At 44.7% G+C, this 24983-nt stretch overlaps 1 protein-coding gene across 1 annotated transcript in view; it reads left to right on the top strand.

Moving 5' to 3' along the window:
- Positions 1–15401: 15401 nt before the first annotated feature.
- The window catches only part of PGBD5 (piggyBac transposable element derived 5), a 73381-nt gene continuing 63799 nt past the window's right edge, over positions 15402–24983 (top strand). The window contains exon 1 of the mRNA XM_042796032.1: positions 15402–16085. Coding sequence (XP_042651966.1) covers positions 15416–16085 — 670 coding nt within the window. The 5' untranslated portion in view covers positions 15402–15415. The remainder of the gene's footprint in view (positions 16086–24983) is intronic.

Below are 24983 nucleotides of genomic sequence, written 5' to 3'. Positions count from 1 at the left end.
AAAAAAATCTTTTAAAGCAGATAGCTGGGGAAAAGGGCATTTATTTCCATAAGACTGTCCATTTTTCTTCAGGCTTTACAGATTTTTTTTTTTTCCTTAGACTTCAGAGTAACAAAGAGTAACTAACTAAAGCCAAATCAATTAGTCAGTTAAAAATAATACATGAGGAAAAGTCAGATTTATAACTAAATAGGGAGAAACTGTCTGGTCTCTATCCTATTCCTAGTCTAGTAGCATTTCTTACTAAAGTAATTGGGATTAAAAACAGGTTAATTTAGCCATTTAGACATTCATGGGGTCAACAGAGAAGTCTAAAAATCACTTTGATTGATGGTCATCTCCTTGCAAGGGACTGAAATGATTAAACTATTCAGATAGTATAAAGCCAACATATGTGCCCCATAATCCCCCCAGGTGCAATAAAGGGTAATAATGCTTGGAGCACATGAACTTTCACATGAAATATTTTAAGACAGAACTGCTGGAAGCCTCTTAAGGCAAAAATGGCTGTAAATTCATACGTAATTCATTAACAGAGACAATATATTACATGTAAAGAACCTTGCTGTTACTAAACCTGTGGAAAATTTTAATCAAAATAATTCTTTTCACTCATTCATTTAATCTTTTCACAATGTAAAAAATAACAGAAAGAGAACTTGGAGCTAGTCTTCTATTTTTGCATTTATTGTTAGTGGTACTCTGTGCTTAGTACAGGCAGCGGTGCAATAATTGAAATGAGGCTGTTTATCCTACCAGCTGCTGACATTCACCCCTTACTTCCCCTGTCTTCATAGACTGCACCTGGGCCCTTCTGACAAGTGGTCCCTGGTGCAGTTGTGTGCTGAATAGCTACATCATTTCTTCTCTCATCTTTCCATCTCCTCCTTCAGTCCCCACTGAAATGCCATCATTTCCACAATTGTGGCATCTTTAGTTATTTTCTGTCCTCATCAGAAATGACACTAAATGCTGTTATTGCTCATTGACAATGCCTACTTCATCCAAATGTGAAAAGAGAGGTTGTATGGTCTACATCTTGGTCATCGCTTACCTCTCACACTGCAACTTGCTTCTCAGTAGCTTCCTGTCATCCAGCTACCTGTTCTTTCTGAAGATGGGCTGAGGAATAAAAAGTCTCTATCATTTCTCTTCATATGAATTTATGCATCCTTATTTCCTATCCCACATTTTTGTCTCTGTTTTTACATTAGATTAAAGCACCTCAGTTCTGAAGTTCTGCATCTCATTATGTTTTAATCAGCAACTATTATTCATGAAAGAGAAATTGGATTTTTTTCTCGATAATTCTTGAAGGTGTCAGTTCAATTCAGCATCCGTGAAAAAGGAAAATAGAAGACTAAAAACTAGTAAGAAATGAGTAGGAAATAGAATAGAAAACATCAGTAGGTCATTGCCAAAGTCTGCAATGTGCTTACACCTTCAAAACTTTATGCAGTTCTGATTAATCAATCTTTAGAAGGATACAGTGAAACTAGAAGAGGTGCAAAGAATAAAAATCTTATAAAAATAAAATATAAATTATATATATATAAAATCATGAACATCACAGAGAAAATGAATGAGGAATAAGTATCAACTGTTTCCTACAATGCAAGGACTGAGGGACATCAAATGAAATTATCAGGTGACAGGTTAAAAACAAAGGAAATATTTCAAAATTTGTTCTTAAATTGTGGGCTTCATTGCCACAGCATGTTGTGAAGGGTGTTGAGAAAGCTGAAAGTGCCAGTCTGCTCAAAAAGCAAATAGAAAAAATGATTGGAAATAAAGCCTACCCCGGCCATTAGAGAGAGAGATGTAGTTACATCCATCTCTAAAAGCTCCTAAGCAGATGAGAACTCAAGGCTGGAGGTTAACCATGACAGTACTGTCCCGTTAGGCTTTTCCTCTAAGCTTCTGCTACTAGCCCTTGACATAGAGATAATGTAGGCAAAAGAGACCTTCAAACTGCCCCAGCATTATCATTTGTATTTTCTTTCCTTCCCTCTTGCTGGAACCCTTTGTCTTTTGGTCTTCCCTTCCAGCAGGTCACCTTTCCTACTGGAAACCTCCCATATCCTCCACCTGTTACACAAGAATTCCTGTGTATTGAGTTGTGCCGGGTTTGTGTGGCAAGGTTTTGGGTAGTGGGGGAGGGGGCTATGGCAGTGGGGGAGGGGGCTACAGCAGTGGACCCCTGTGAGAAGCTTCTCGAAAACTCCCCCAGCTCCAAGTCAGACTGTCTTCTGACCAAGGCTGAGCCAATTAACGATGGTGACTGCACCTCTGTGGTAACATATTTAAGAAGGGGAGCCTGAGAAGGGGATAGAGGACATGTGAGGAGGAGTTGCAAGGACACCTCTGTGAACACCAAGGTCAGTGCAAGGAAGGAGGAGGAAGGGGGGGGAGATGCGCCAGAGCACAGCCCCCTGTATCCTGTGGTGAGAGGGCAGGGCCGCCCCCCCTGCCACCATGGAGGTCCGTGGTGGAGCAGAGATCTGCCTCCAGCCTGTGCAGAAGCCCACACTGGAGCAGGCAGCTGAGAAGACTTCGACTCTGTGGGAAGAAGAACCCCCCACTGTTATAGTTTGGTGCTGGGAGGGCTGCAACACGCAGGGGTGGCCCATGCTGGATCAGCATGGAAATGGCTGCCTCCTGTGGGAAGGACTCATGCAGAGAAAGTTTGTGAAGAACTGTCTCCTGTGACAGGGGAGCCACCTGGAGCAGGGGAAAAAAATGCGAGAAGTGCCCCCCCCCCCCCCCCCCCAAGAAGGAAGGAGCATCAGGACTGACTGCACCCCCCACTCCCTGCCCCCTGCACCGCTGCGGGGGAGGAGGTAGAGAGATCAGGAGCAGAACTGAGCCCAGGAAGAAGGGAGGGGTGGGGAGAGGTGTTTTTGGATGTAGCGGTGCTTCTCACTGTCCCACCTTGTCTGTTAAGTGTTGGTTTTGTTAGTGTTTGAATAAAAGGTATGTTCTTTTTCTTCCTCTGGTGAGTCCCTTTTGCCCATGATGGTAAAGGGTGAGCCACCCTTCCCTGTCCTTATCTCGATTCCTGTGACTTTTCCTTCATTTTCTCCTTCCCAGTGCTGGGGGGGAAAAGGGGTGAGTGAATGGCTGTGTGGTGCTCAGTTGCTCTCTGAGCTCAAACCATGACATAAGTCATCCTGAAAACACATGATAATTACCCTTATAACTTCAATGTCATAACCTGAACTGAAATATCAACTGATTTTGGAAGGTGTCATCCTTTTTTGACATTTGCAGATTGCTGAGAATGTCGTCAGGGATGAAGAAATGTCACTGTATCTTCCAGCTTCATAATAGCATGCCCACATGTCACAGACTTTCTTGTGGTAGCAGAGATCAATAGGAAAACAGAAATAGCAGAAAGAAAGAAGAGATGGATGGGTGCACTCTGCATTCAGCATTGATCAAGGAAATGAATTTTGCTTCTGAGTTAATGCAGAAAAAGTTAAGACAGTGCTGGAGACATGTGGAATCCTGCCCAGCAGACCCTTCATGGAAAGGTGGCTCCATGCTCATGCCAGAGAGGGATGCTTCCAACGGGAGACCCACCAACATGGCCCATCTCCTGTCCTGTGACAGGATGTTCATGTGGCATCTGGGCATGGCATCTGGCACTTTCTGTCAAGCAATCTGACACATACCCATCACTCAGTGACAGCACTGAGCTCTTAATTAACGTGATGGGCATACATCCAATTACTTGGAGCTGGCTGTCACTGCTGGAACAACTTGTCCAGCCAGCAGCCTGCTCTCCTCTATGTCTGAAGAGCCTTTCCAAAAGAACATGGCAGAGCCTTTGTGAACGAAAAAGCAGCACAGATAAGGTGGATCTTGTCAGTGTCTCATGGGATCCAGGCTGTGAGCCCGGCAAGCAGGCATTTCTGTGCTGCTCCCCGTGCTGTGCACAAGGTGGAGGAGGGGAAAAACTGCAAACGCAAGCACGGACAAATAGGAGCTTCCTCAACATGATTGGGACACATCCTATGGCCAGGTAAGCCTAATAGGGCTGCATATTATTGAATTGGACAGTTACAGCCCCAGATTATCTGGCATAACTGATTGATTGATCTCACTTAGTACGTTCTGTAAACACACATCCTCATGAACAATCAACCATTCATTGACATGGCAAGTGATAAATATAGGATGTTTATGGGATGGAGTAGCCAGACTTTCTGTAAAACATGTACATTTTCCACAACTATAAAAATTCAGGTATATGCCGTTATTCCTGAAGAAGTGGAGATATATGGTCAGCTATTTTGTCAGTAGTCTTTACTTATTACTTTCTCTCAATGGAATTAATCTCTTTTTACTTAAACCACCAAACGAAAGGTGCCCAGTACTGAACAGATCTAATTAACAAGCTTTGCAAAATAAATACATTTCCAAGACAGCTAAATGCTCAGGTTTTTCTTTTAGCTTTCAGTGTGCTTTTGTGTATTTCAATATCAAGGAGATTTATGGGATTTGAGCTCACTGAACTAGGAGAAGGGGACAGCGTTACAGCCAACAGCTGATGATTTGACCTCTGGTCATCTTTGTAGAGTCTCTGCTTGGAAAAAGGAGTTGAAATTAAACAAAGCTGACTTAAAAGTATAAATCCATCTGCATTCATCATACAGTACATTTAAGGCTGTGAAACGTCTGAACATTCAAAAATAACCCTTTTAAGTATCCTTGGAAAATAATTGTATCAAATTATTAATCTACACTAAATAAATTGGTTTGAGTTGTACTGCAGCTGTCTGCAGCAAATGTCTATTTTACTAAGATGTCCAAGACTCCAGATAAATGTAATTTACATACCAATCTTTAAGTAGTGCTAAGACTAATTATCTTTGGGAGGGGGGGTATAACTCTGGCAGTATGTTCCTGAGGTACCACCTTGCTAGTAGGTGTTGAAGCTATTGAAGGTGTCCAGGATGCAAAAGCAATTGAGAAGTTTTCCTGGAGAAGACAGAGGTCAGAGAAGATATCCAGTAGCAGTAACTGAGGATGGGAGAAAAATAATGAAGTAGATTTTGCCTTCTCTCTGGAAGGCAATGACATGGGTTATGTAAGAAAACATTGGAAACCAGAGACTCAGGCAGGGCAGGTGCAAATTTATCCAGGGACGGAGAAAGTAGAGATGCTACAGGGACTATAGCCACATCACTAGGTTAACAGCATACCCATGACATTTCTTGGTGGCCCAGTGGCTCTTCAGTCTGTACCTGTGAGAAGGGTAAGCTATTATACAGTACAGCTTGTGAAGGAAGGCTGTGTCTACAGAGCAGAGTGATTTCCCCTCTTTAATGGGTAAGGAATTGTAGACAGAAGAGAATGTTCCCTCTGTAATTGTAGCAATCCACTAATAAGGATGACCAGGGTGAAAATCAAGCCACTTTTTTAAGAGTAATGACTATAAATCAAAAAAAACACAAGATCTCTTTGTTAAGTCAGTTAAATGTAATGTACTTATTCCTCATTGCTCCCCAAATAGATAGCAGGCAGTGGTATTAATTTGTAAATTTTTTTCTCTATTTTGAGCATGGAGGGGAACAGAATCTGGAAAAAAAAAAAAAATCAAATGACACAACTGTGAGCTACTGTGAGAAAAGAGCCCTCAAATCAAAAATTCAACCAGAGGAACTTTACAAGGAAGATGAAGTCCATGAACCTATGCTCAGTTAAATCAGTGACAAAAACCCCTACTGATCCTGATGAGATGGGTAGGGCAAATGAGATCAGGGAGACTGATTCAGCTCTGTGTTTAAGGGAAATGCAGGGAACCAGTGTATCCTCAGCCTACAAACTGCAAAGGAGGCTCTCATCAGTGGTGGCAGGCTTCCCAGAGGAACAAGCAACAGTTGTATAAAGTGGGGAAGATGAAGAAAGGTGCAGATGTTGTGTAAATCAGAAGTGCAACGCCATATTTCTGTATGCTATTTGTGTAACCTCCTCCAGGGACAAATCTTACGCATAAAGAGCTTTGAAAAGGCAGGTGACCCAAGTGAGGAAAAGTAAGTGGGCACTGCAGTGAACAAAAGAATGGTTTGACAGCAAGCAGATAGAATATTTTGCATAGTATCTGTTTTAAGCTTCAATAACTAAACTGGTATTCAGAAGAGTTTATCTTCTTCCTCTTTTTTACTGGAATCTCTGTGTTACAGAGCAACTTTGAAGGACTAATTGTTAAGTATCTGACAAATATCAATGTCACTCTGGAATTCAGTGAAGACCCAGTGCCTTCACCCACTGTGGTTTCTCATTTACTTCATGAAATTAAGCAAACTAGGACATGACACATGAAGCACTGTCGTATTTACAGTGGTAGCTGAATTTCCACAAACATTCTGCTGCTTTCAGCATACATAGCTTTGCTAAAAAAACAATCTCAGCAAAACAGTGCTCACCTAGCAGGATTTTTTTTTTTTTTTAATAACATGAAAAAGGTTTCTTTGTCCCTTATTTTGAGAAAGCAGGCAACAGAGAAGGCTGATACCGTGATGTCAGGGAAGGTGCCTGTTCAAATCCAGGTCAACGTGCTGGTGCCTGACCTTTGTAGAGTTCTGGTAGCTAGTCGATGCTCTGACTGAAACACAGTGGTGATACTCCAGACAAACTACAATTTGAGTGTCTGATCAGTGACAGAAAGAATACAAAGATTGGAGTGATCCCTACAATCAGCCTCTGATGATTTAAGAAGAGTAATCCCCAAGCAAAGCCACTAGAAAATATTCCAAGGTCTGAGGACAAGACTGCTCTGCCAGGAAGTCCCAGTGAGCAGCAAATAGCTCCATACCATGAGACAGTGTGCTTCAATAAACTGAGATACAACAAGAAATGGTAGCTTTATAACTCATAAATTGGATTTAATCCATAGGTTGGTGTTGTCAGGAAGAAGACAATGCAGTAGCTGGGGCGTTGTTGGCAGCTCTCCGCAATGGTGATTCATCCAGTGATCCACCGTGTAGCCGTGATACACGGAATGCATGCATGGAAAAGCGGTGTTCTGGCTTGAGTGTGCTGCAGCTGGTCACCAGCATTGCTCTAATGCCTCTCAGACCACATCATCTCCCTGAAAAAAAGGATTGGAGTAAGATTCCATCACAACAGAATGTTTTCACATGTTTTCTTAAGATAGTGGGAACAGGCTTTTAAAGAAAATTTGAAGCTTCTCTTGAAATGTAATCAACCCAACACACAACATGGTCACAAAACTGCGAAAAAACAAGGGATTTTGTTAGGGCATGCTCATCTGAATGAAAGTAACGGGCATTGACCAAATTATCTAAGCTACACAAAAGCAAAAAAACAAAGGGAGAGAGCATAAATCCGACATAAAATATGATTTTTATTGTTTTTTAATTTTTGTAAAATTATTTTCAGCATCACATAAAGGGAACTTCTAAAAAAGCATTTCAGTTAATAGTCTTCTCCATCTCACAGTACCAAGAAGTCTGACTTTTATCTTGACAATGCTCTTTGGAAATGTCCCTCCTTCGAATACTGACTGCATATTTGGAGAAAAACTGGCATGCAAATAAACCATTTCTGAGAGAGAATCACAAACTTTTTTTCCAGATGCCTTTTAAATATCCTATTTATAGCAACTTTATCAGCTATTTAGAGACTACATCTTCTGGAATCGGTAGCTTCCAGTGGTGCATCTCAAAATAGAAATTCAGAGTGTACCAAGCCAGCAGTCACTGATGTGCCCTGAAAAGACCATTTGATGGGCCATATCTTGAGAGATGGGAAGTGTTTCTACATTTCATTCACCGCTGCAGACATCCAATTACCCTCAAGAGCAAAGTCCACTTATTTTGTGATGGCTGAACTTTCAACCTGCACTTGGAAAAATAAATTATCTCCTACGGGGTAACAGATGTCAAACAGAAGGTATTTTTGAGATGAACAATTATTTTTGTTAATGAAAAGAGTCTCTCTCACTTTCTTCTTCCCTGTCCCCTCGCACATTTTCAATATTGCTTCCTTTTATAGTCATATTTCGACTTCTGAAAGACTTCTTTTGCAGCAGCTAATTGGGAACTGGACTCTCTCGTGGTTGTATTGATGGAATAGAGTGGGTAAACTCTCCAAATTTAATGGTGACTAACAGCCATATGACATACTCTATGACTAGAATTATTCCATTTTTGTGGGAAGATGTGATTCCACTTCAGATCCTTAAGCAATTCAAATCACCCTATACAGAAGATAGTTTGCCTTTTCAGCCTTTTTTTTTTTTTTTTTTTCTCTGCAGAGAAGTTACATCCCCTAAAAAATGTGATTGAGGGGGCTGCTTTTGACCAAAACATAAATGAATCTGTTTGATATCTGATGAAATGCAACAGACTGTCAGTCTAAACTCACTTTGCTAACCTGTACTGCTTTGCAAGGACTACCCATTTCAATGTGATTATAATTGTCAGACAAGTTACTGGCACAAAAAAAAAAAAAAAAAAAAAAAAAGATAATCTCTTAAGAGAAGGTTTAGCATAGGTTCTTGATGGCTTGGAGCCTATTTAGATAACACTAATCAGTGCATCCTGGCAACTGCCGAATGAGATACTATATTTCCTGGTGGCTTCAAAGGGCGTTTTAGAAAAAGGTGCTAAAAACTAGATTGCATTTCAGCATAGAACAGGAAAGTGGTGGTAGATGGCAAGGATAAACAATTTGAGGAACTGGTTTTGGCCATTGTGGCTCTTATACCCACTTATGGGCTGTTTTTCTGTCTTCAGGAAGAAGTATTCATAATGTTAGGGTATCTTTGGGGCTGCTTTTCAATAGCATCTTCTACTTATTTTATGATATTATTATTTTAAAATTTAACGGTGTATTAATAATATTGATAAGGCAATTATTAATTAATCATTATATATAAAATATTATAAATTATTAATGTTTGTAATATTTAATTACATTACCACTCTACTTCTGTGTTGGAAAGGTAAATTTACAAGCAGATACACAAAAAGAATAAGCAAATTCTGCAGCTGAAGAACCCTCCAGTTTGAGCTGCAATGTGAAGAATAAACCCTGGTATAGCTTGTAGAGCAAATAGCCAGTATATGGCTGTACCCATGCACTCAGGTGGGCAGGCAGGCTCCTGACTTGGCAGCTGAAGCATCCCTCTAGGAAGGTCTCGAGAACGTGAAGTTGGAAATCTGCAGACAAGTGGTGCTAAAGCAAGGACAGCCACAGCAAAGCAAATGCTATGCAAGACAGCAAACAAGGAGCCAGCCTGGATGGGACCCTGTGCTCTAGTCACCTCCTTCATCTGTAGCCACAACATGGATTTCTCTGAAAGAGCTTTTATGTTTTCACTGAGCTAATGAACAAATAGGGTAAGACCAGAAATTATAATTTACAGCAAACAGGGTTGTAGATGGTAGAAATACAGGTATGTTTGAATGTGTTATTTGCATAATAAGGAGTGAACATGTTATGCAGACCTGATTGTGAGTCGTAGGTCTGGAGGAGAAAAGTTCCTATCATTAGCTTTGGGCATCATGCTCTGAAAACTTAACAACCCCGTAGTGTGTTTTAATAGAATTAATTAGCTAAACAAAGAACCTCCAGATGCCACCACACTCCCAATTCCAGGGACTTTCTAGGTTCAACTTCCTTGTTGATTAAAAACTGAACATGTTTTACACTGTGGGGGACTCAGGATGTTGTAGAGCATTGGCTTAATGACTGCAGCCTTTACCAGCGCTCCCACGAGGCTCTGCCTTACTGGATCAGGTCTTACTGTGAAGTGTGTGCATGGGGTCAGTCCTTCAAAAAGTGCATTTCACAGCTGTGTGGTTTTCAATGGCAAAATAAATACAGCATTAGAGCACTCTGATTTTTAAGAGAGAGCATAGTTCCATGCTTCTGACCTACTGGATATATCTTTTGCTCCATGCACGCACTAGAGAGCAAGACAGGGCTTTTGTAGACTGTTGCAGCATACTCTACAACCTCTCCATAAATTATTGATGGAACAGCTAATCTTCCATGTATACATGAGCAACACACCTCATCTTTCTCTTTGGTGCTTAGGTGAGACTTTTTCATAATATAGCTTTTTCTAAAAATGTACCATGTGTGCACAAAACATGGTTTTCAAAGGCTCTGAAGCCAAATAAATCAAAAGTGATCATCACTGAAACACTCAAATTTCTCTGCTAAATTTTAAATTTCAGCCCACACCTGTTTCAGTGTTAGAAGTGTCAAAAATCACCTCTCTCTTTTATATAATGAGAAAAACATATTTGTTAGCTTTCTCTCGCTTGAGAACAGCAATTTGCTTTTTTTCCTTGAGCTTTGAATTAACATCATATTTGGGCAGTGTGAAATATCAGTCCAAGAAACAGAGGGTTCAAACACTATGTTGAAGTTGAAAAGCAGAAAGCAAAAAGAAAATATCTAGACAAGTGTTGTTATTGTCACTGTCATTCCATATATTGTACATACCTGATGAGTTTAAAAGAAAAAAATCCCCACCTATTATCCATGTTATTTCCAACTTTCTAGTTCTAGGGAGGAGGAGATATTGCTCCACAACTCCCTGTGTGGAGCAAGTATATTGCAGAGGGCAAATCAAGCCCTATGAAGCTGCTTTTCCCCGTGCTATGCAGCCAGACATGTTAACAGAAGCCTTATTGCAGAGCGTGGAGACCAATGTAACATGACTGGTTGTGGCTGTATAGATTTCTTCCCTGTGAAGCAGGGACATTGCACAGTGATGTGCTGAGAAACAGTCTGATCTGCGATCTCTCCCGGGGCCAGGGCAGCTCCCCCCTGCCTCTTCTCAGGGGCTTGGGAGGAAACCATACACTGGCTCCAAGTCATTGCTGTTTTCAGTCTTGATGAAGCCTCTTTTCCAAGTTTTGCTGTTCACCTAAGGCAGGGTAATAATGGAAAAGGGAACTGGAGCCTATTGACCTCACGCTGGATGAACAAATCGACTCTGACTCTACAGACTCCTTTTAGGAGGGCATTGAGATGGAAGAGTTTGAAATTCATATTCTGGCCTGCACTTGCAGAACAGGGGATTAGAAAAGAATAATTTTGTAACCTGATTAAATATTATTCTATCTTGATGTATTTGTGCTGTGAAAGGACCAGGCACACACCAGGGCTTAGGTGTACAAACACTGTGAAATCAATAGTAAGTGTGGAGGTTTAGGTAGGAGGGAGAAATGACAATATTCTGTTGGATCTGGGCCAAGGTTTGACAGTGTAAAGTACTGTGCAAAGACGGCACAAGACCCTTCCTCAAAGAGCTTGATGTCTAACTATGAAGCGTAAGTTACTGAGAAGTGAGAAATACAGGACTTCCCACTACAGGAACAAGGCCTCACTTTTCTTACCCTATTAAGTTTTAACCCCACCATATTACATGTATGTTTAGCAGACCTGCTCAAACTAGCCCACAATCTTTCTTGTAGCATGTGTGTCTTCAATGAGAGATTACCACCTCCTGAATCACATGGGAGAGCAGTACAAGAAAAACCCTGATACATTTCTAGCTATCTTTAAACACTGTAAAGGGGAGTGGTTAGAGGCAGAGAGTTTGAAACCTATGATTTGCCATCTTTTAGTGCTTCAGTTTCTCAGCCAGAGCCCTTCAGACAGCCTGCAGTCAATTTACAGGAGCTAAAGAACCACTGAAGCAGGCAAACGTGAAACTGAAGTGTCCTTCCTCAGCAACCTAACCGAGAAATGATACAAGGGCCCAATCCCCTTCCCAGCAGAGACACGCTGGTCAAGGCAACGGGATGATGGTACCTTTGGCTGCAGCAGAAGCAGGACGAGGTTTGGAATTGTGCAAAGTGAATACAAACAACCATCTGATCACCAGCACTGTCACTGCCGTGTGCTCTGCTATGCATGATGTGATCCAACATGTGCCTTCCTCAGAATATTTTATCACTTGGTTGAAAGATAATGTAAAGAATCAGCCACTGGCAGCTGGCCATTGGGCACTTTAATGACTTCTTGCACAGGATGAGAGGCTCAGGACTGCCATAGTCTTAAACTTGAATGTTGGCAGGGTCAGAAGGAGCATACGGAAGGCACCATTGCTGTTGCAATAAAACCAGAAAACTTCAAGGAAAAAAATCCAAACATTTTATCTGTAGGCAAATTAAAGGTGGATCCACAGGTTGGCATAGATACAAAAGTCTGTTTATTCTAGTAGTGTTTTCTAGCAGCTAAACACAAGTGATTAAGGAGAAAACACAGCTATGTTTATAATGTTTCATTAGGTCTATGTAATTAGCTCTTTCACTTGCCAACCACCACTAGTGACCTTTTTCTCAACTGTCCATAAAAACCCAGTGGACTGATGAGACCATTTTTAGAACCACCTGTCCTATCTCTGCCTCTCCACAATCATTTGGGTCCAAACGACTACTAGCATGTCATACATGGCAATTTTCATAATCCAGAACCCTCATTTTGGGTTACAGTAATCCAACCAGCAGTTTGTATGGCTGGTCTGAGAGGAACACGTAGACAGCTACATCTTAGACCATAAGGCAAGCCAAAACCCTAGGCACACAGCCCTGTGTGGGAGCCTGTCTTGGAAAAGTGATCTTACCTCCCCGTGCATGCCTGAGAGACTAAAGCACTCTCTCTGCTTGTGGGACAGACAGAATAGCAACTTGTCTTTGTATAGACTAGGCTGAAAGAGGGGAAAGTTTCACTAACAAAAGGTGCAGGTGCATGTATAACAGGAGACTCCATCATTAAAATGTCATGTTGGATGGGTAACTGCGAGCGTCAGTCCTGCCTCTCTCTGTTGGTGCAGTGCTCTCCTCCCAGACCTGTTGTGTCCAGCATTCTCTTCAAAAAAAGGAAAGCTGAAGTTCTGACACCCGGCATGCCATTAGGAGGGAAAGTCCTGGCAGCATGCCTCAGCCAGCTGTGATGGGAGCTTGTTTTTGGAGTGAAGCATGCAAGAGTTGGGAGAAATGGTCTCTGCTGCAACCAGCAGCTAGAGAAGACTGGGTTTCTTCAGTCTCTGGACCGTTCCCGTTAACACTTTTACTGGGAGCCCATTCTGATAAACCTTTCTCTGACCTGGACTTCAGAGCAGCCCTTCCTGCTGTTGTGTTTTACTGAAAAATAGCAAATTGAAAGACATTTGTGTGTTCATGGACACTTTCATAGAACCTGGATACTGAGGTGAATTCTACATCATCTGGATGGACACCTCCATTGATCCAGAAAGCAAAAGTTTATTTCAATGTCTCCAGTACAAAGAACTGTCAACATCTTTAAAGTGTTTTTTTCAGTCTTAACCATTGTGTGAGAAAGTCATCACAGGGCATCACTCTTGTTTTGTTTCATGGGAACTGCATATAAAACAGACATTTATAATCTGTGTTTTTCTACATGCCAACCCTGCAAACTGGATTCATGAGGTTCAACCTGATTGCTCATCATTACCAGCAAGAAAAATTCTGCAAGTCCGGTTATGCCTTCCCATGAGGGTATTCTGGGTGGCATGGATGCAATTAAAAGGATAGCTTGGCCTGCAGAGCTACGATTTCTAGTGACCAGTGAGATGAAATGAACCCAGCGTGATGTTCAAGTTGCAGGCTAAGTTGGCAGAGCTTGCAGTAAAAAAAAAAAAAAAATTAAAATCCATTTGTCTATAAACTTAGTAATTTTTTAATATAATCAATAAGACATGAGAATTTTCAAAGTAGAAATACAGCTTAAATCTCCCCTCTCAAATTACACTGGGCTTTTCTGTTTGCTTAAGGATGCACAGGAGATGGATTATTTTCTCTGGATTTGGCTGTATGCACTATGTAGAACTTTAAAGTTTTAATGAAGTCACTGCAGTTTAAAAATATCTGAATAGAACATAAGATTGGTCTTTTAAATACCTACACAGTCCAGCTTTTATCATAGTCCAAGTTGTGCTAGAGTTCTCGAGAATCATCAGAAGAACATTAGTTTTTTAGACAGAAACATTCAGTATTATAAAATTTGTAAAATCTGTAGCACTAACAGATGTTCAGATTAACCTACTCTTAAAGTTTGCATCAAAAAATGCTAATAATATATCCCCCCCCCCAGTTGCATACAGCCAGTCCACAGAATCTGATTACTGTTTATTTTGAAAGCAGCGCTGTGAAAGGGTAGGCTCAGTAGCTACTTTTGCTGTCAGTGAGAAGGGAGGCAGGGAGTAACTTCTTAATGAGTGTTTGTACAGTAAGCAGCACAGTAGGATGCCAATAGTAATAATAATAAACCTTGATCAGAGATTTCAAACATTCCTGTAGCATCAGACAGACTGTTCTGACTGCTGCACAACCAGGGGCTTCAGCTGCTGTACGAAACCCTTAGATTACCCCAGGGATACTTCCGAATCATGTTTAACTAACCCAGTCAGGATATGGGTATTTTCACTTTCCTCGTTTTTCTGGTGCCACCATACTGCTTTTAAAACGGCGGCAATTTTGGAAGAACGGCTACTTCACACTGTACTCACCTGGGAAACCAAACCGCACACCACAGGGGCTCAGCCCCGCACCCTACAGCGCACTCAGTGCCGGATCCGGGCCCGGGCAGGGGCACGCGTGTCACCCCAGGCCGGTGCCAAGCCTCCCCGCAGCCCGAGCCGGCGGCGAGCGCCTGGCTGGTGGGACCCCGGTGCTGGGTGCCCCGCGCCCCCCTGCTCCAGTGCCTTCCCTGCTTTGCTTCAAGGGCTGCCCCAGCGCTGGAGCTCTATTTTGGGGCAGCAACATCAGGGCCCCGACTGCCGTGTCCCCCAGCTCACGCCCCCTCCGCCTGCGCAAAGCCACCATGAGCTGGCGTGGCCCCGGCCATGCCGTCGAGGCCCTGACCCATCCGGGCACTACCTCAGCGCCTTTCTCCTCCCTGGGGAGGCCTCGGCCGCGGAGGAGGGAGGAGGCCTGCTGCCAGCCCCCGCCGGTAGCTCCTCGCCCGCGGGAGCCGCGGGCGCTACCGACGGGCCTGCAGGCAGCGAAGCCGGCGCTGCTGCCTCTGCCTCCGCCCCCGGCTCCAGCACCGCGGGCGAGCGGACAGCTCCGGCCGGGCCCGGGGCCGGGGCCGGGGCCGGGGCCGGGGCCGGGGCCGGGGCCGGGGCCGGGGCCGGGGCCGGGGCCGGGGCCGGGGCCGGGGCCGGGGCCGGGGCCGGGGCCGGGGCCGGAAGCGGGATCCGGGCGCGGCGCAGGGGCCCCCCTTCCGGTGACGGGGCGCAGCGGCGGCCCCGCCGCATCCCGGCGCTGTGGGTTTAAATGGGCGGAGCGGCGGCGGGCGGCGGGGCGGGCGGTGGGCGGCCTGCGCCGGCCCGCGGCGCCCATATAACCCCACCTCCCGCGCGTGGATTGCCGCGGTAATTGGCTGGATGTGGTACTTGGAGATGTTGAGCTGGCTCCTTCCCCCCATGTCCCTGCACACACACAGGGGCGGGTGGTGCGGGCGGGAGCGGGAGGCAGGGCTCGGCGGCGGTGGCGGGGCTCCCCCCACTCCCTGCCTGCCCGCCAACGTGCCCGAGACGCTCCTGCTGCTGGGCTGCTGCCTGCGGCCGCAGGACCCGGCCGAGCCGGGCCGAGGGGAGCGCGGGAGGCTGCTGGCGGCGGCCGAGATGATGGCGGAGGGCGGCGGCGGGCCGGCGCGGAGGAAGGCGCTGTCGCTGCTGGAGGCGGCCCGCTCCCGCTACGAGAGCCTGCAGATCTCCGACGACGTTTTTGGGGAGTCGGGCCAGGACAGCAGCGGGAACCCCTTCTACAGCACCTCGGCCGACTCCCGCTCCGCCGCCTCTTCCCAGGACGAGGAGGACGACGAGGAGGACGAGGGGCGCCCGGAGGGGCCGGGCCCGCGGGGCAGGGCGGCCCGGCGCCGCGCCTCCAGGGCGGCGGCCACCCCGGCGGAGCGACGGCGGCAGCAGCGGCAGGGCGGCGGCGGCAGCGCCGTCCCGGGCGGCCCCGGCCCTTTGGAGGAGGAGGAGGAGGAGGAAGAGGAAGCGGAGAAGGGGGGCTGGACCCGGTCGCTGCGAGACGTCCCACCCCCTGACTTCAAGGATGGCAGCGGTACGCGGAGGGCGGGCTGCCGGGGCGGGGGGCGGCGGGGTCGGGCTGGGGCTGGTGCCGGTGCATCCCGGCCGGTGCCTTCCCGGGAGCGGCCCTGCTGCCAGGCGGCTGGTGCTCGGGGCCGGGCGCGGGGAGAGCCCGGCCCGGGGGAGGCCGCCCGTGCTTAGTCACGGGCAGCCCCTGCCCGGCGCCGCAGCGGTGCCCCGAGCGGCAGCGGCCCCGGGCGTCCCCGCGGGAGGCGGGCGGGCTCGCCCCGGAGCTGGGCGCGCTGCGCTGCCCCGCTGTGCGGCTCCGCTCTGGTGTGGCGGGTGGCTCCTCTTCCCTGCGTGGAGGAGGTGGGGAGAGCCGCGGATCCGGGCGATGCGGGTGACCTGCCCTGAGCTGTGCAGAAGGGCTCTGGGAACGGGACCGGGATTCCCTCTGCCTGCAAGGCTTTCTGTGCAGCCGTCCCTAACCTCAACCCTTGTTGCGTTGCTTTTGGCCACAGTGAGTACCAAGAGGGTGGTGACATGACATGACAGGACCTACAGCAGCACAGCACTGAGGTCTCTGTGGACTGGCTTGTGTAGCAAGTTGCACCACAGGTTTGCTGAGGGAGCCATTATAACAAATCTGCAGGCCTCAACAACCAAGCTGACTGTGTAGCAGCAAGGCTTTGCAAAAAAATGGTTCATGGTTATGAAGAGCTGGGTTGCGAAATAAAACATCTCAGAACAGGGTGTGATGACCGCTGGCACCGTCAACCGAGCTGACAGTTTGCCCGTCTTAAGGTTGCTTGTCTTCACTGTTTCTTTTTGTAGTGTTTAATTCCTTCATTTTGCAGTTAAAAGATGAACGTGGAAGAGTGCTGGTACACTTGGTGTAGTGTGCTGAAATTTGTGCAAGGGGGCAGGCAGAAACCTATCTGAGGAAGCAGCTTGGGGTGGGTGAGTAAGGTGGAGCTAGCACTGGAGCCCAGAGAAAGTTCTGTCATGCTTCTGGCAGATACGCAAATAGAAGTTGCATCTACCTCTAGAAATAGCTTGACCCTGTAAAATATTTAATGATCAAGATGATGTGCCTCTTTAAATAACTTTAAGTTTTAGTGGTGATTCTTATTCATACTACTATGAATACCTCTTCTACTCTGCTCTTGTGAAAACCCCACCTGGAGTATGTCATCCAGCTCTGGGGCCCCCAACGTAAGAAGGACATGGATCTGCTCGAGCAGGTCCAGAGGAGGCCACGAAGATGATCGGGGGGGGCTGGAGCACCTCCCTTATGAGGACAGTCTGAGAGAGTTGGAGGTGTTCAGCCTAGAGAAGAGAAGGTTCTGGGGGGACCTTATAGCAGCCTTCCAGTTCCTAAAGGGAGCTACGGGAAAGATGGGGAGGGACTCTTTATCAGGGAGTGTAGTGGTAGGACAAGGGGTAAAGGTTTTAAATTGAAAGAGGGTAGATTTAGATTAGATAGGAGGAGGAAATTCTTCACTGTGAGGGTGGTGAGGCACTGGCACAGGGTTCCCTGAGCACCTGTAGCTGCCCCCTCCCTGGAAGGGTTCAAGGCCAGGCTGGATGGGGCTTTGAGCAACCTGGTCTGGTGGAAGGTGTCCCTGCCTGTGGCAGAGGGGTTGGAACTAGGTGATCTTTATTTAAGGTCCCTTCCAACTGAAACAGTTCTATTATAAGCATATCTAAGATCAGGTTCTGGACCATAGGCTTCGTGGTGTGATGCTATTTCAGCATCAATTATCACTTACTTTCTCTGCCTTTGCTGGATTATTTCTTTATATCATTACTTATAGTAATATCAGTTTTAACATAGAACTAGGATTAGCATTTTAATGCTAGTTTGAAAAAGAGTTAAGTTGATGACCTACTAATTCACAAGTTCTGATTTCCTTTGAAATAAAGGAGTCTGATTTATGGTTGTCAGAAATAGATGCATACGTTTCTTGAGGAAGCTGAGTATTGCTGTGAATATTTCCTCCTAGTAATAGATGGAGAAGAGGTTCCTGCTGCCCTTTCATTCTGTTGATGATGATGATTGATGCTGCATAGTGTGGTGATTTGGTTTGGTGGAAGTTCAGTTAGTGTTGTGATTTAATATGTGTCAAATGTGTATCCTCTGTGATATTTTTATTTTGATTATTTAAATGGAACTGCTGCATTGTATAGAAGTAAGCTCTTATAATTCTGGTTTGCAGATCGACTGGTTTTAGACCATGCATTTATCATAATTGGAGTCATGCTAAGCATGCTTGTACTGGCACCACTGTCACTTCACTGGATGCTGTTCTGACCCAAGAGTTCTGATTCATACCTGCTGAAGAAAAGGTCTCTGCTGAGGTGAAGACAGCTGTCCATTGCAGTGACAGCACATCTTTCTGTCACTAATGATGTACAAGCGAGAAACGCAGGGTCAGACACAGAGCACTAACAAAATCGTATTGTCAGTTGCAATGTGTTGGCTGTAAAAATCCTTTCTTTCTAGCTTCTGAGCTTAAAAGGAAGAGGTTTTCCTGAGGCTGAGATAAATTTTATCTTTGGTTAGCACCAAAATTTCCAACTGCGACCTTTTGTTCAAAATTTCGAGAAAGCAATCCTAGTGGCAAGTACGTGACATCATCTGATGCCAGAAGACAGATGTCCTTGTGGACTGAAGTCTCATGCGACTTCAGCTACGTCAGTGCTGGAAATAAATCCTTGAATCAGACTAGGATCAAACCTAGTGTCAAGCTGTTCAGTTTGGGAGACAGCCCCTTCATGAAAAGGAAGTGCGGAGGAGGAAAAGGTTTAAATTACTTAATGAGAATAAGCTAAATCTCCCAAGAAAAAAAATTAAGAGCCACTTCAAAACTCTCGTGGTCTTTTTAACTACAAGTAGAAAACACTGTAACTTCCCTTTCTTTTTTTTTTGAGCAAATTACTTAATATTGCCTTTCCCTCCTCAGCCTCAATATTAAACTGATGTCTTAAAGTATTGTATCTATCTCTAAAATTAACCCTGAGCATAGATAGGCTAACTGATACTTCATCTCAAAAATGTACTAAAGGCCCAGATGTGCTTGGTGGCTGCTGGCAATGTTAGATGGTTCAGTGTGTCCTCAGTCTGCAGTCAGTCACTGCATGTGTTCAGGGTGATGCCTGCCTTGCCTATGTGGCAGGTTCTGACAAACTGGGAAAGGTCTGAATTGACTCCTGTGTCAGGAGAGAAGTGACTGGACAGCATCATAATGCAACACTGTGCTGTTTGTGTCCCTAATTTTTGTTTTCTGCCCCTTCTTCAGGGATCTCCGGTTCCTGTTGTTCCTGTTCCATTTAATAAAAGCAGAGGGTGCTTCAACTCCCTGGGGGCAAAAAAACCCAACAGATATTAACAGCTTTAGCTGACTTCCTCTGTGGAAATCCAAAATAGCTGTTAACTTTAACACAGAGGTTAGAACAGATGGCTTGCTGGCACTTTGTGTTATTTCCAGTTAAGCTACTCTGCAAAATCATTCTCTTCAGTTGCTGAGAAAAATCCCAACCATACTGTGATGGCATCCATGATCAAATGTTGGATCTAGGCGTGTTTTGGCATCTCCCTTCTCGTTCTCTTCAAACCTTGCTGTAAAGGAGAAGCAGAACTGATTTGTTGGGAAGTGAACCTACAGATAGGCTTGTAGAAAAGGTCTGACCTCTGCCCAAACAGTACTTTAATTCTGAATGGATGGATAGCTGGGGCTCCTCTGGCTTCTCTTTCTCTGAAGGTAGGACAGAGCTAGTTGTGGAAGTGCGGAAAGAATAAGAGAACAAATTGCTGTGAGGATAGGGAAAGCATAATTGAAATGGAGAGAGCGAGTGAGCAGCTATTATCACTTTAGTGACAAGCTAGTAGGTGCCAGTAACTCAATGCAAACCCTTCATTTCTGGTCGCTCCCACCTCAGACTTAATTGGTATGCTCTTCCTTCCTTCAATAGCTGGGTGGCTTTGAGCGGTTCTTTCCCTTGTTAGCTCAGTAATCTGGCCAGGAAATGTTCTGTAATAGAGGCACTACTGGTTCTGGTCTTTCTTTGTGGAGAGTCTTAGAAGGTGCAAATATCCTGGTATTGCTGCAGCTTGATGTTCCTGAATTGGGGTAGCTGGCGTTCTCTTTGTAGGGTCCAATGCCTCCTATATCCATGTAGTTCAGTGACCAGAAAATTGGACCTTAGCTGTAAGAGCCCTTCTTATTGTTAGGTCTCTTTTCCTGTTAGCTGATAAAACTTCCACTCTTGACTGGATTTTTTTCAGTAGTGTTGTTATTTTATGAATGTTAAATAAGGAATATGAATTTAGTTCCTTCAAGTTAGTCTCCAGTGAATCATATGATACAATATATATCGCTATAGCATGGAGTTGTTCATTTGACCTATGTTCTAGTTTTGGCAGAGCTAAACAATTCAGTGGAAGTTAAATAATCAAAAGAGAGGAAAGTGATACAAGTAAAAGGAAAAAGGCTTTTACCTGTTATTTGAATAGCTATAGTTGTAACTGGGCGGAGAGTTGTGGAAAGTCTTTGCAGGATGCAGTGCACATACTTTTCCCAAGAGCGTGGACAGGCAAATGGGAAGGCAGCATTCCAGCAGCAGGGAGTTTGGAGGAAGAGCTCTTGGGTCAGGCTGCACCATAAAAGTTGGCTGTATACCTGCCACCATCTAACAGTGGTGGTGATCTTGGTTCAAGTCCTGAATAGAATCTGAAAGCTTTAGTCTTACTAGATTGAGGTCAACACTTCGATTCCAGAGGTGGAGGAAAAGCTATGAAAGCTACTTAGTCGCTTATGGCAGATTCTGCTTCAGAAATACCTGGGCCAAATTCTCTGACTGTAAGTGGATAAAGTGCTGCTGATGTGACTTATTCTTGCTTATTTAAGTCATTTGAAAATTTAGATGCTTTTGACTTGCATAACCATGGAAAATTCTGGAAAAAAAAATGTGTATCTATATAATATGTTCTTCCTTTCTAAGTAGAAATTACAACAGCATCACAACACTTCTAGGAAGGTATGATAAATATATCACAAAGATGAACACTACTACTTTGCAGAGCCTTTATAGGATGACTTGAAGGTTTTACGTTTTCCTAAATGAGTGAATTATGCAAAGGCTTAATATACGTCTTACAAAATCTAAATGTGCTTTTCAGGTGGCTTTACTGGGTTTAGAGCACACTTTCCTGCTTCCATCATCGCAGAAGTGAATCAAGTGCACAACGTGACAACCCTACTGTTTCTAAAATTTAATGCAACTAAGCTATCTGTGTTCTCTTCTTTCTTTTGCCCATACCTCTGCTATTAAACATGCATTCGGGGAATAACTTAGTGTTGATAAACTACATGGAAAAAACTGTTCTTCTCTGCTTCTATACGGAGAGCCAGTTTTGGTCAGTACTTGAGACATGAAAGTCTATAAGCGCTGCAGATCAAGGTCTTCTCCATAGACACTGTCTAGCCTTTTACATAGGAAAAAGCATATTTACTCCTAGATCTGTTACTGCATAAGTCTTTTCCCCTTGCAGCTATCGATGGGGTCATTTAAAAGAAGTATATTAGTTCCTACAGCTACTCATGTCCTTTTGTCAACATCACAGAAACAGTACAGCAAACAATTTCCTTGTCTGCATACCTTTAAGTCAATCTGGTTAGGAAATTAGCCTCTCTGCTGACTCTTATGAGGACACTAATAGTGGAGTTGACTTGCTAATTCTGTATAGACTGCTAGGTCACAGGAGGCTGTCCTGGATGCTGTAGACTTATAAGCAGCTGGAAATTTGTCTTAGGTGTGCTTGTTCATGTAGGTGTTTTGTTTCCCCCACGTGCTCAAGCTTCCAAAATTTTCAGTAGATGGATTTAGCAGTTTGGAAATACAAGGTGCTTCCCAAAGGGAAGGTAATCATGGATACAGCTACACGTCTTATCTAGAGGTCAGTGGAATATAATCCCTCAAACACCTCATCCTTTCAAATGCTGCCAAAAATTGGGCAGGTTTTAAAAAACAGAACAGATGGACTCAAAAGGAATGCATGGCTAAGACAAATTCATGAGAATACTAGCATTTGACATCTCACTTCCTTGTGACAAGGCATCTTTACTAGGAGTTTATCTAAGCTCCCACTTTATATTCCTTGAATAACAAGATGTTAATTGGTCACTGGTTATATCAGAAAATGAACAGACACATAACTGAGTGGGTCTTCTAAAAACTAAGCCAGAGTCCCTTGATTTGAGGGACTGCAGGGAAATTGGCTTGGAAGGCTCCTTAGCTTATTTTGGCTCTGTATTAATCACTCCTGGGTTATCTCCTGATTTTTCTACGAAGACAACTGGTATTAATGGCACATGATAAAAAACATGCTTTAAATTCTTTCTTGGACCGCATGAGGGATTCACATGACCTGTATTGACAAACTATTTGCCATTAAGGACAAAGAACAAAACCAAGCAACTTCTGTTTAGCAAACAGTACAAAGCTGTAGCTGTGCAGTTGAAAACTGGGCAAGCTGAAGAGTAGTCAATGAGGCACACTGTAAGAATGCAAAATTCATGTCAGAGAGGGATACACAGGAGACACGGAAGCAAAGAATATTGTGTATTTCTGTACGGATGGGGGGAATTAGCTGTGTGTTGGACAGGAAGATTATCTGTATCTTTTATCTCTGGACTGAGATAAAAGATGCAGTGAGCCCATCAGTGGGCACAAGTGGAAGTGTAATTTCTAGTGAAGAAAAGGCAGAAAAAAGACTTAAAGCAGTTCCTGTTATAACTGTGATTCATTTCTGATTGCATATGGCAGAGAGGTGGGTGTGTATGAAAGATTAAATTGGAGCAAAAAATGAGAGTATTTTTCTTTTTTTAAGTTACTTACAAAATTCACTGTTATGGAAAGTCTGACTATCCAGTGCGTATAGTCATCTCTGCTTTTTTTTTTTTGAAAGGTAGATGCTGGCTAACTTCCCAGTGGGTAGCACTTGGAGGTGTGCAGCATGTAGCTGTGGGCATGTGGCTATTCCCATTGATATCACGGTGCTGTCTGCTGCTGGATGCACCCTGCTTATACAGGACTTGGGCAATGGTAATCTTCTCAGTTCATGCCCAGAAAAACTACTTTGAAGAGGTTATATGTATTGAAACCCAAACATGTAAGCATATGGCTTATGGCATTTGGGATGGGGATCTAGTTTTACTTGTTCTTCCCCAGTACAGGGAAGACAGTTCAACAGGACTACAAGGCAAGAGGTGGCCAGCCTTCCCCAGAGGGCAGGGTGGTGGTTCATAAACCTTCACTTGCTGCAGTGGCCTAGCAAAAATGAACCGCCTTTGGTTTGGGGTGAGGGATTCCCAAGATGATCTTGAAAAATGAAAGAGGTTCTTGCATCTGTCATGCTGGATATGTTGCATATGTGGATATAAATTCTTACATAGCCTTTCAAAGTGCTTCTAGCTTGCTGGACTGTATTCCTGAATGAGATCTCTATATGAGAAGACCTCCTTAAACTGATGACTTTTCATCATTTCTTGGCCATCATAGTTATTCCTTACTTACAAACTTGTCCTGTTATGTGGTTACTGGTTGGTTTGAGATGAAGTAAAATACGTCTGAAGGTTTACACTAGAGATCTGTGTTAATTCCCTCTTGCGATTGGCTTTGAGATTAAAAGTAATTAAGCGCTAAAACTTAAGAGTGCCTTTGAGTCATCTGTAGCTATCTGCATGGTGCTAACGTTGCTGCAAATAGTCTCAGCCCTTACTTTTAAGGGTAAGGAAAGGAAGCAGCTTTAAGTATATCACTAATCTCCCCTATTGGGAAAAGAGTGATGGGTTTTGGAGCATCCTGCTCTTTCTACTTGATGGGGGTGTGCTTGATAAATAAGGAATGACCCTCTCAAAAAAGGCCTTTCTTCATCTGCTTCTGTACTACTGGGTAACGACTCACACTCAAGCTGATGTAAGAGGTGGACTAAAGCACTGGTCAAACCTCTACAGCAGCCCCCTGTCATTGCGCCCCATGGGGCTTGGGGTGTTCCTGTGGGCTACAGGGGCTGTCAGAGCCTGTCCTACTGCCCCAGAGGGGACAATTGCAGCGGAGGGCACTGGGGCAGCCCTGGGCATCGGGCAACTCCCTGGGGGACAGGCTGAGGCTGGCTCTGGACGTGGGCCTGCGGGTGGGCCGGTGGCTGAGCAGGCAGGGCTGTGGGGAGCAGGTGCCCCTGGGGTGCTAGCAGCAGCTCCTTAGACTCTTAGGCAAAAGCCATGACTTTCTGTAATGTTTTTTCCACAAAAAAAAAAGTGTTGAGCAGGAATTTGGCAGTGCTCAACTTCAAGCCGACTTCCCAGTGGCTCTGGGCTTCCCTACCCTGTCCCTACAGCTCCGGCTGTTGGTAGCCTGCCCTCTCCTCGGCCATGGAAAGTCTGGCTGCTGCTACAGAGCAACTGGGAGGTAGCGCTGTCTTGTTGTTACCTTTCGATTTCATAGGTGCCCTACAAGCTCCTTTTGGTTCAAATTACCTTTGGTGCTTATTTCTCATGTATGAAACAAGGTACCAGCTTGTGGTGGTTTCGGCACCTGGGGGGGCTGTGCATGGTTAGGAGCTGAGACTTGTCGAGGCCCACCATAGTTGCTGTGTTCCCTGTCAGATTTATCTCCTTGTTTTCTATACTGAATCAGAGGCAAATTCTTGAGGCAGGAACCATCTCTGCATTGCTAGCTCAGAGTTGCACCCGGTGCTTTGCATTACGCTGTATCTGTTGTAACAAACCTTGCAGAGATTAAAATATATAGGGAGGAGAAGCAGGCAGATGCAGAAACATTTGACTGAATAAATACCATCTAGTACCTGTCAGGTATTCTCACTAAAGTCGTCATTGCTGGAAATGTCTGTTTCTACCTCCATTTGAAT

This window comes from Tyto alba, unplaced genomic scaffold (genome assembly GCF_018691265.1).
Source record: "Tyto alba isolate M040663 unplaced genomic scaffold, T.alba_DEE_v4.0 Super-Scaffold_22, whole genome shotgun sequence".
Lineage (NCBI taxonomy): Eukaryota > Metazoa > Chordata > Aves > Strigiformes > Tytonidae > Tyto > Tyto alba.
This window is presented reverse-complemented; position numbering and strand designations above follow the sequence as displayed.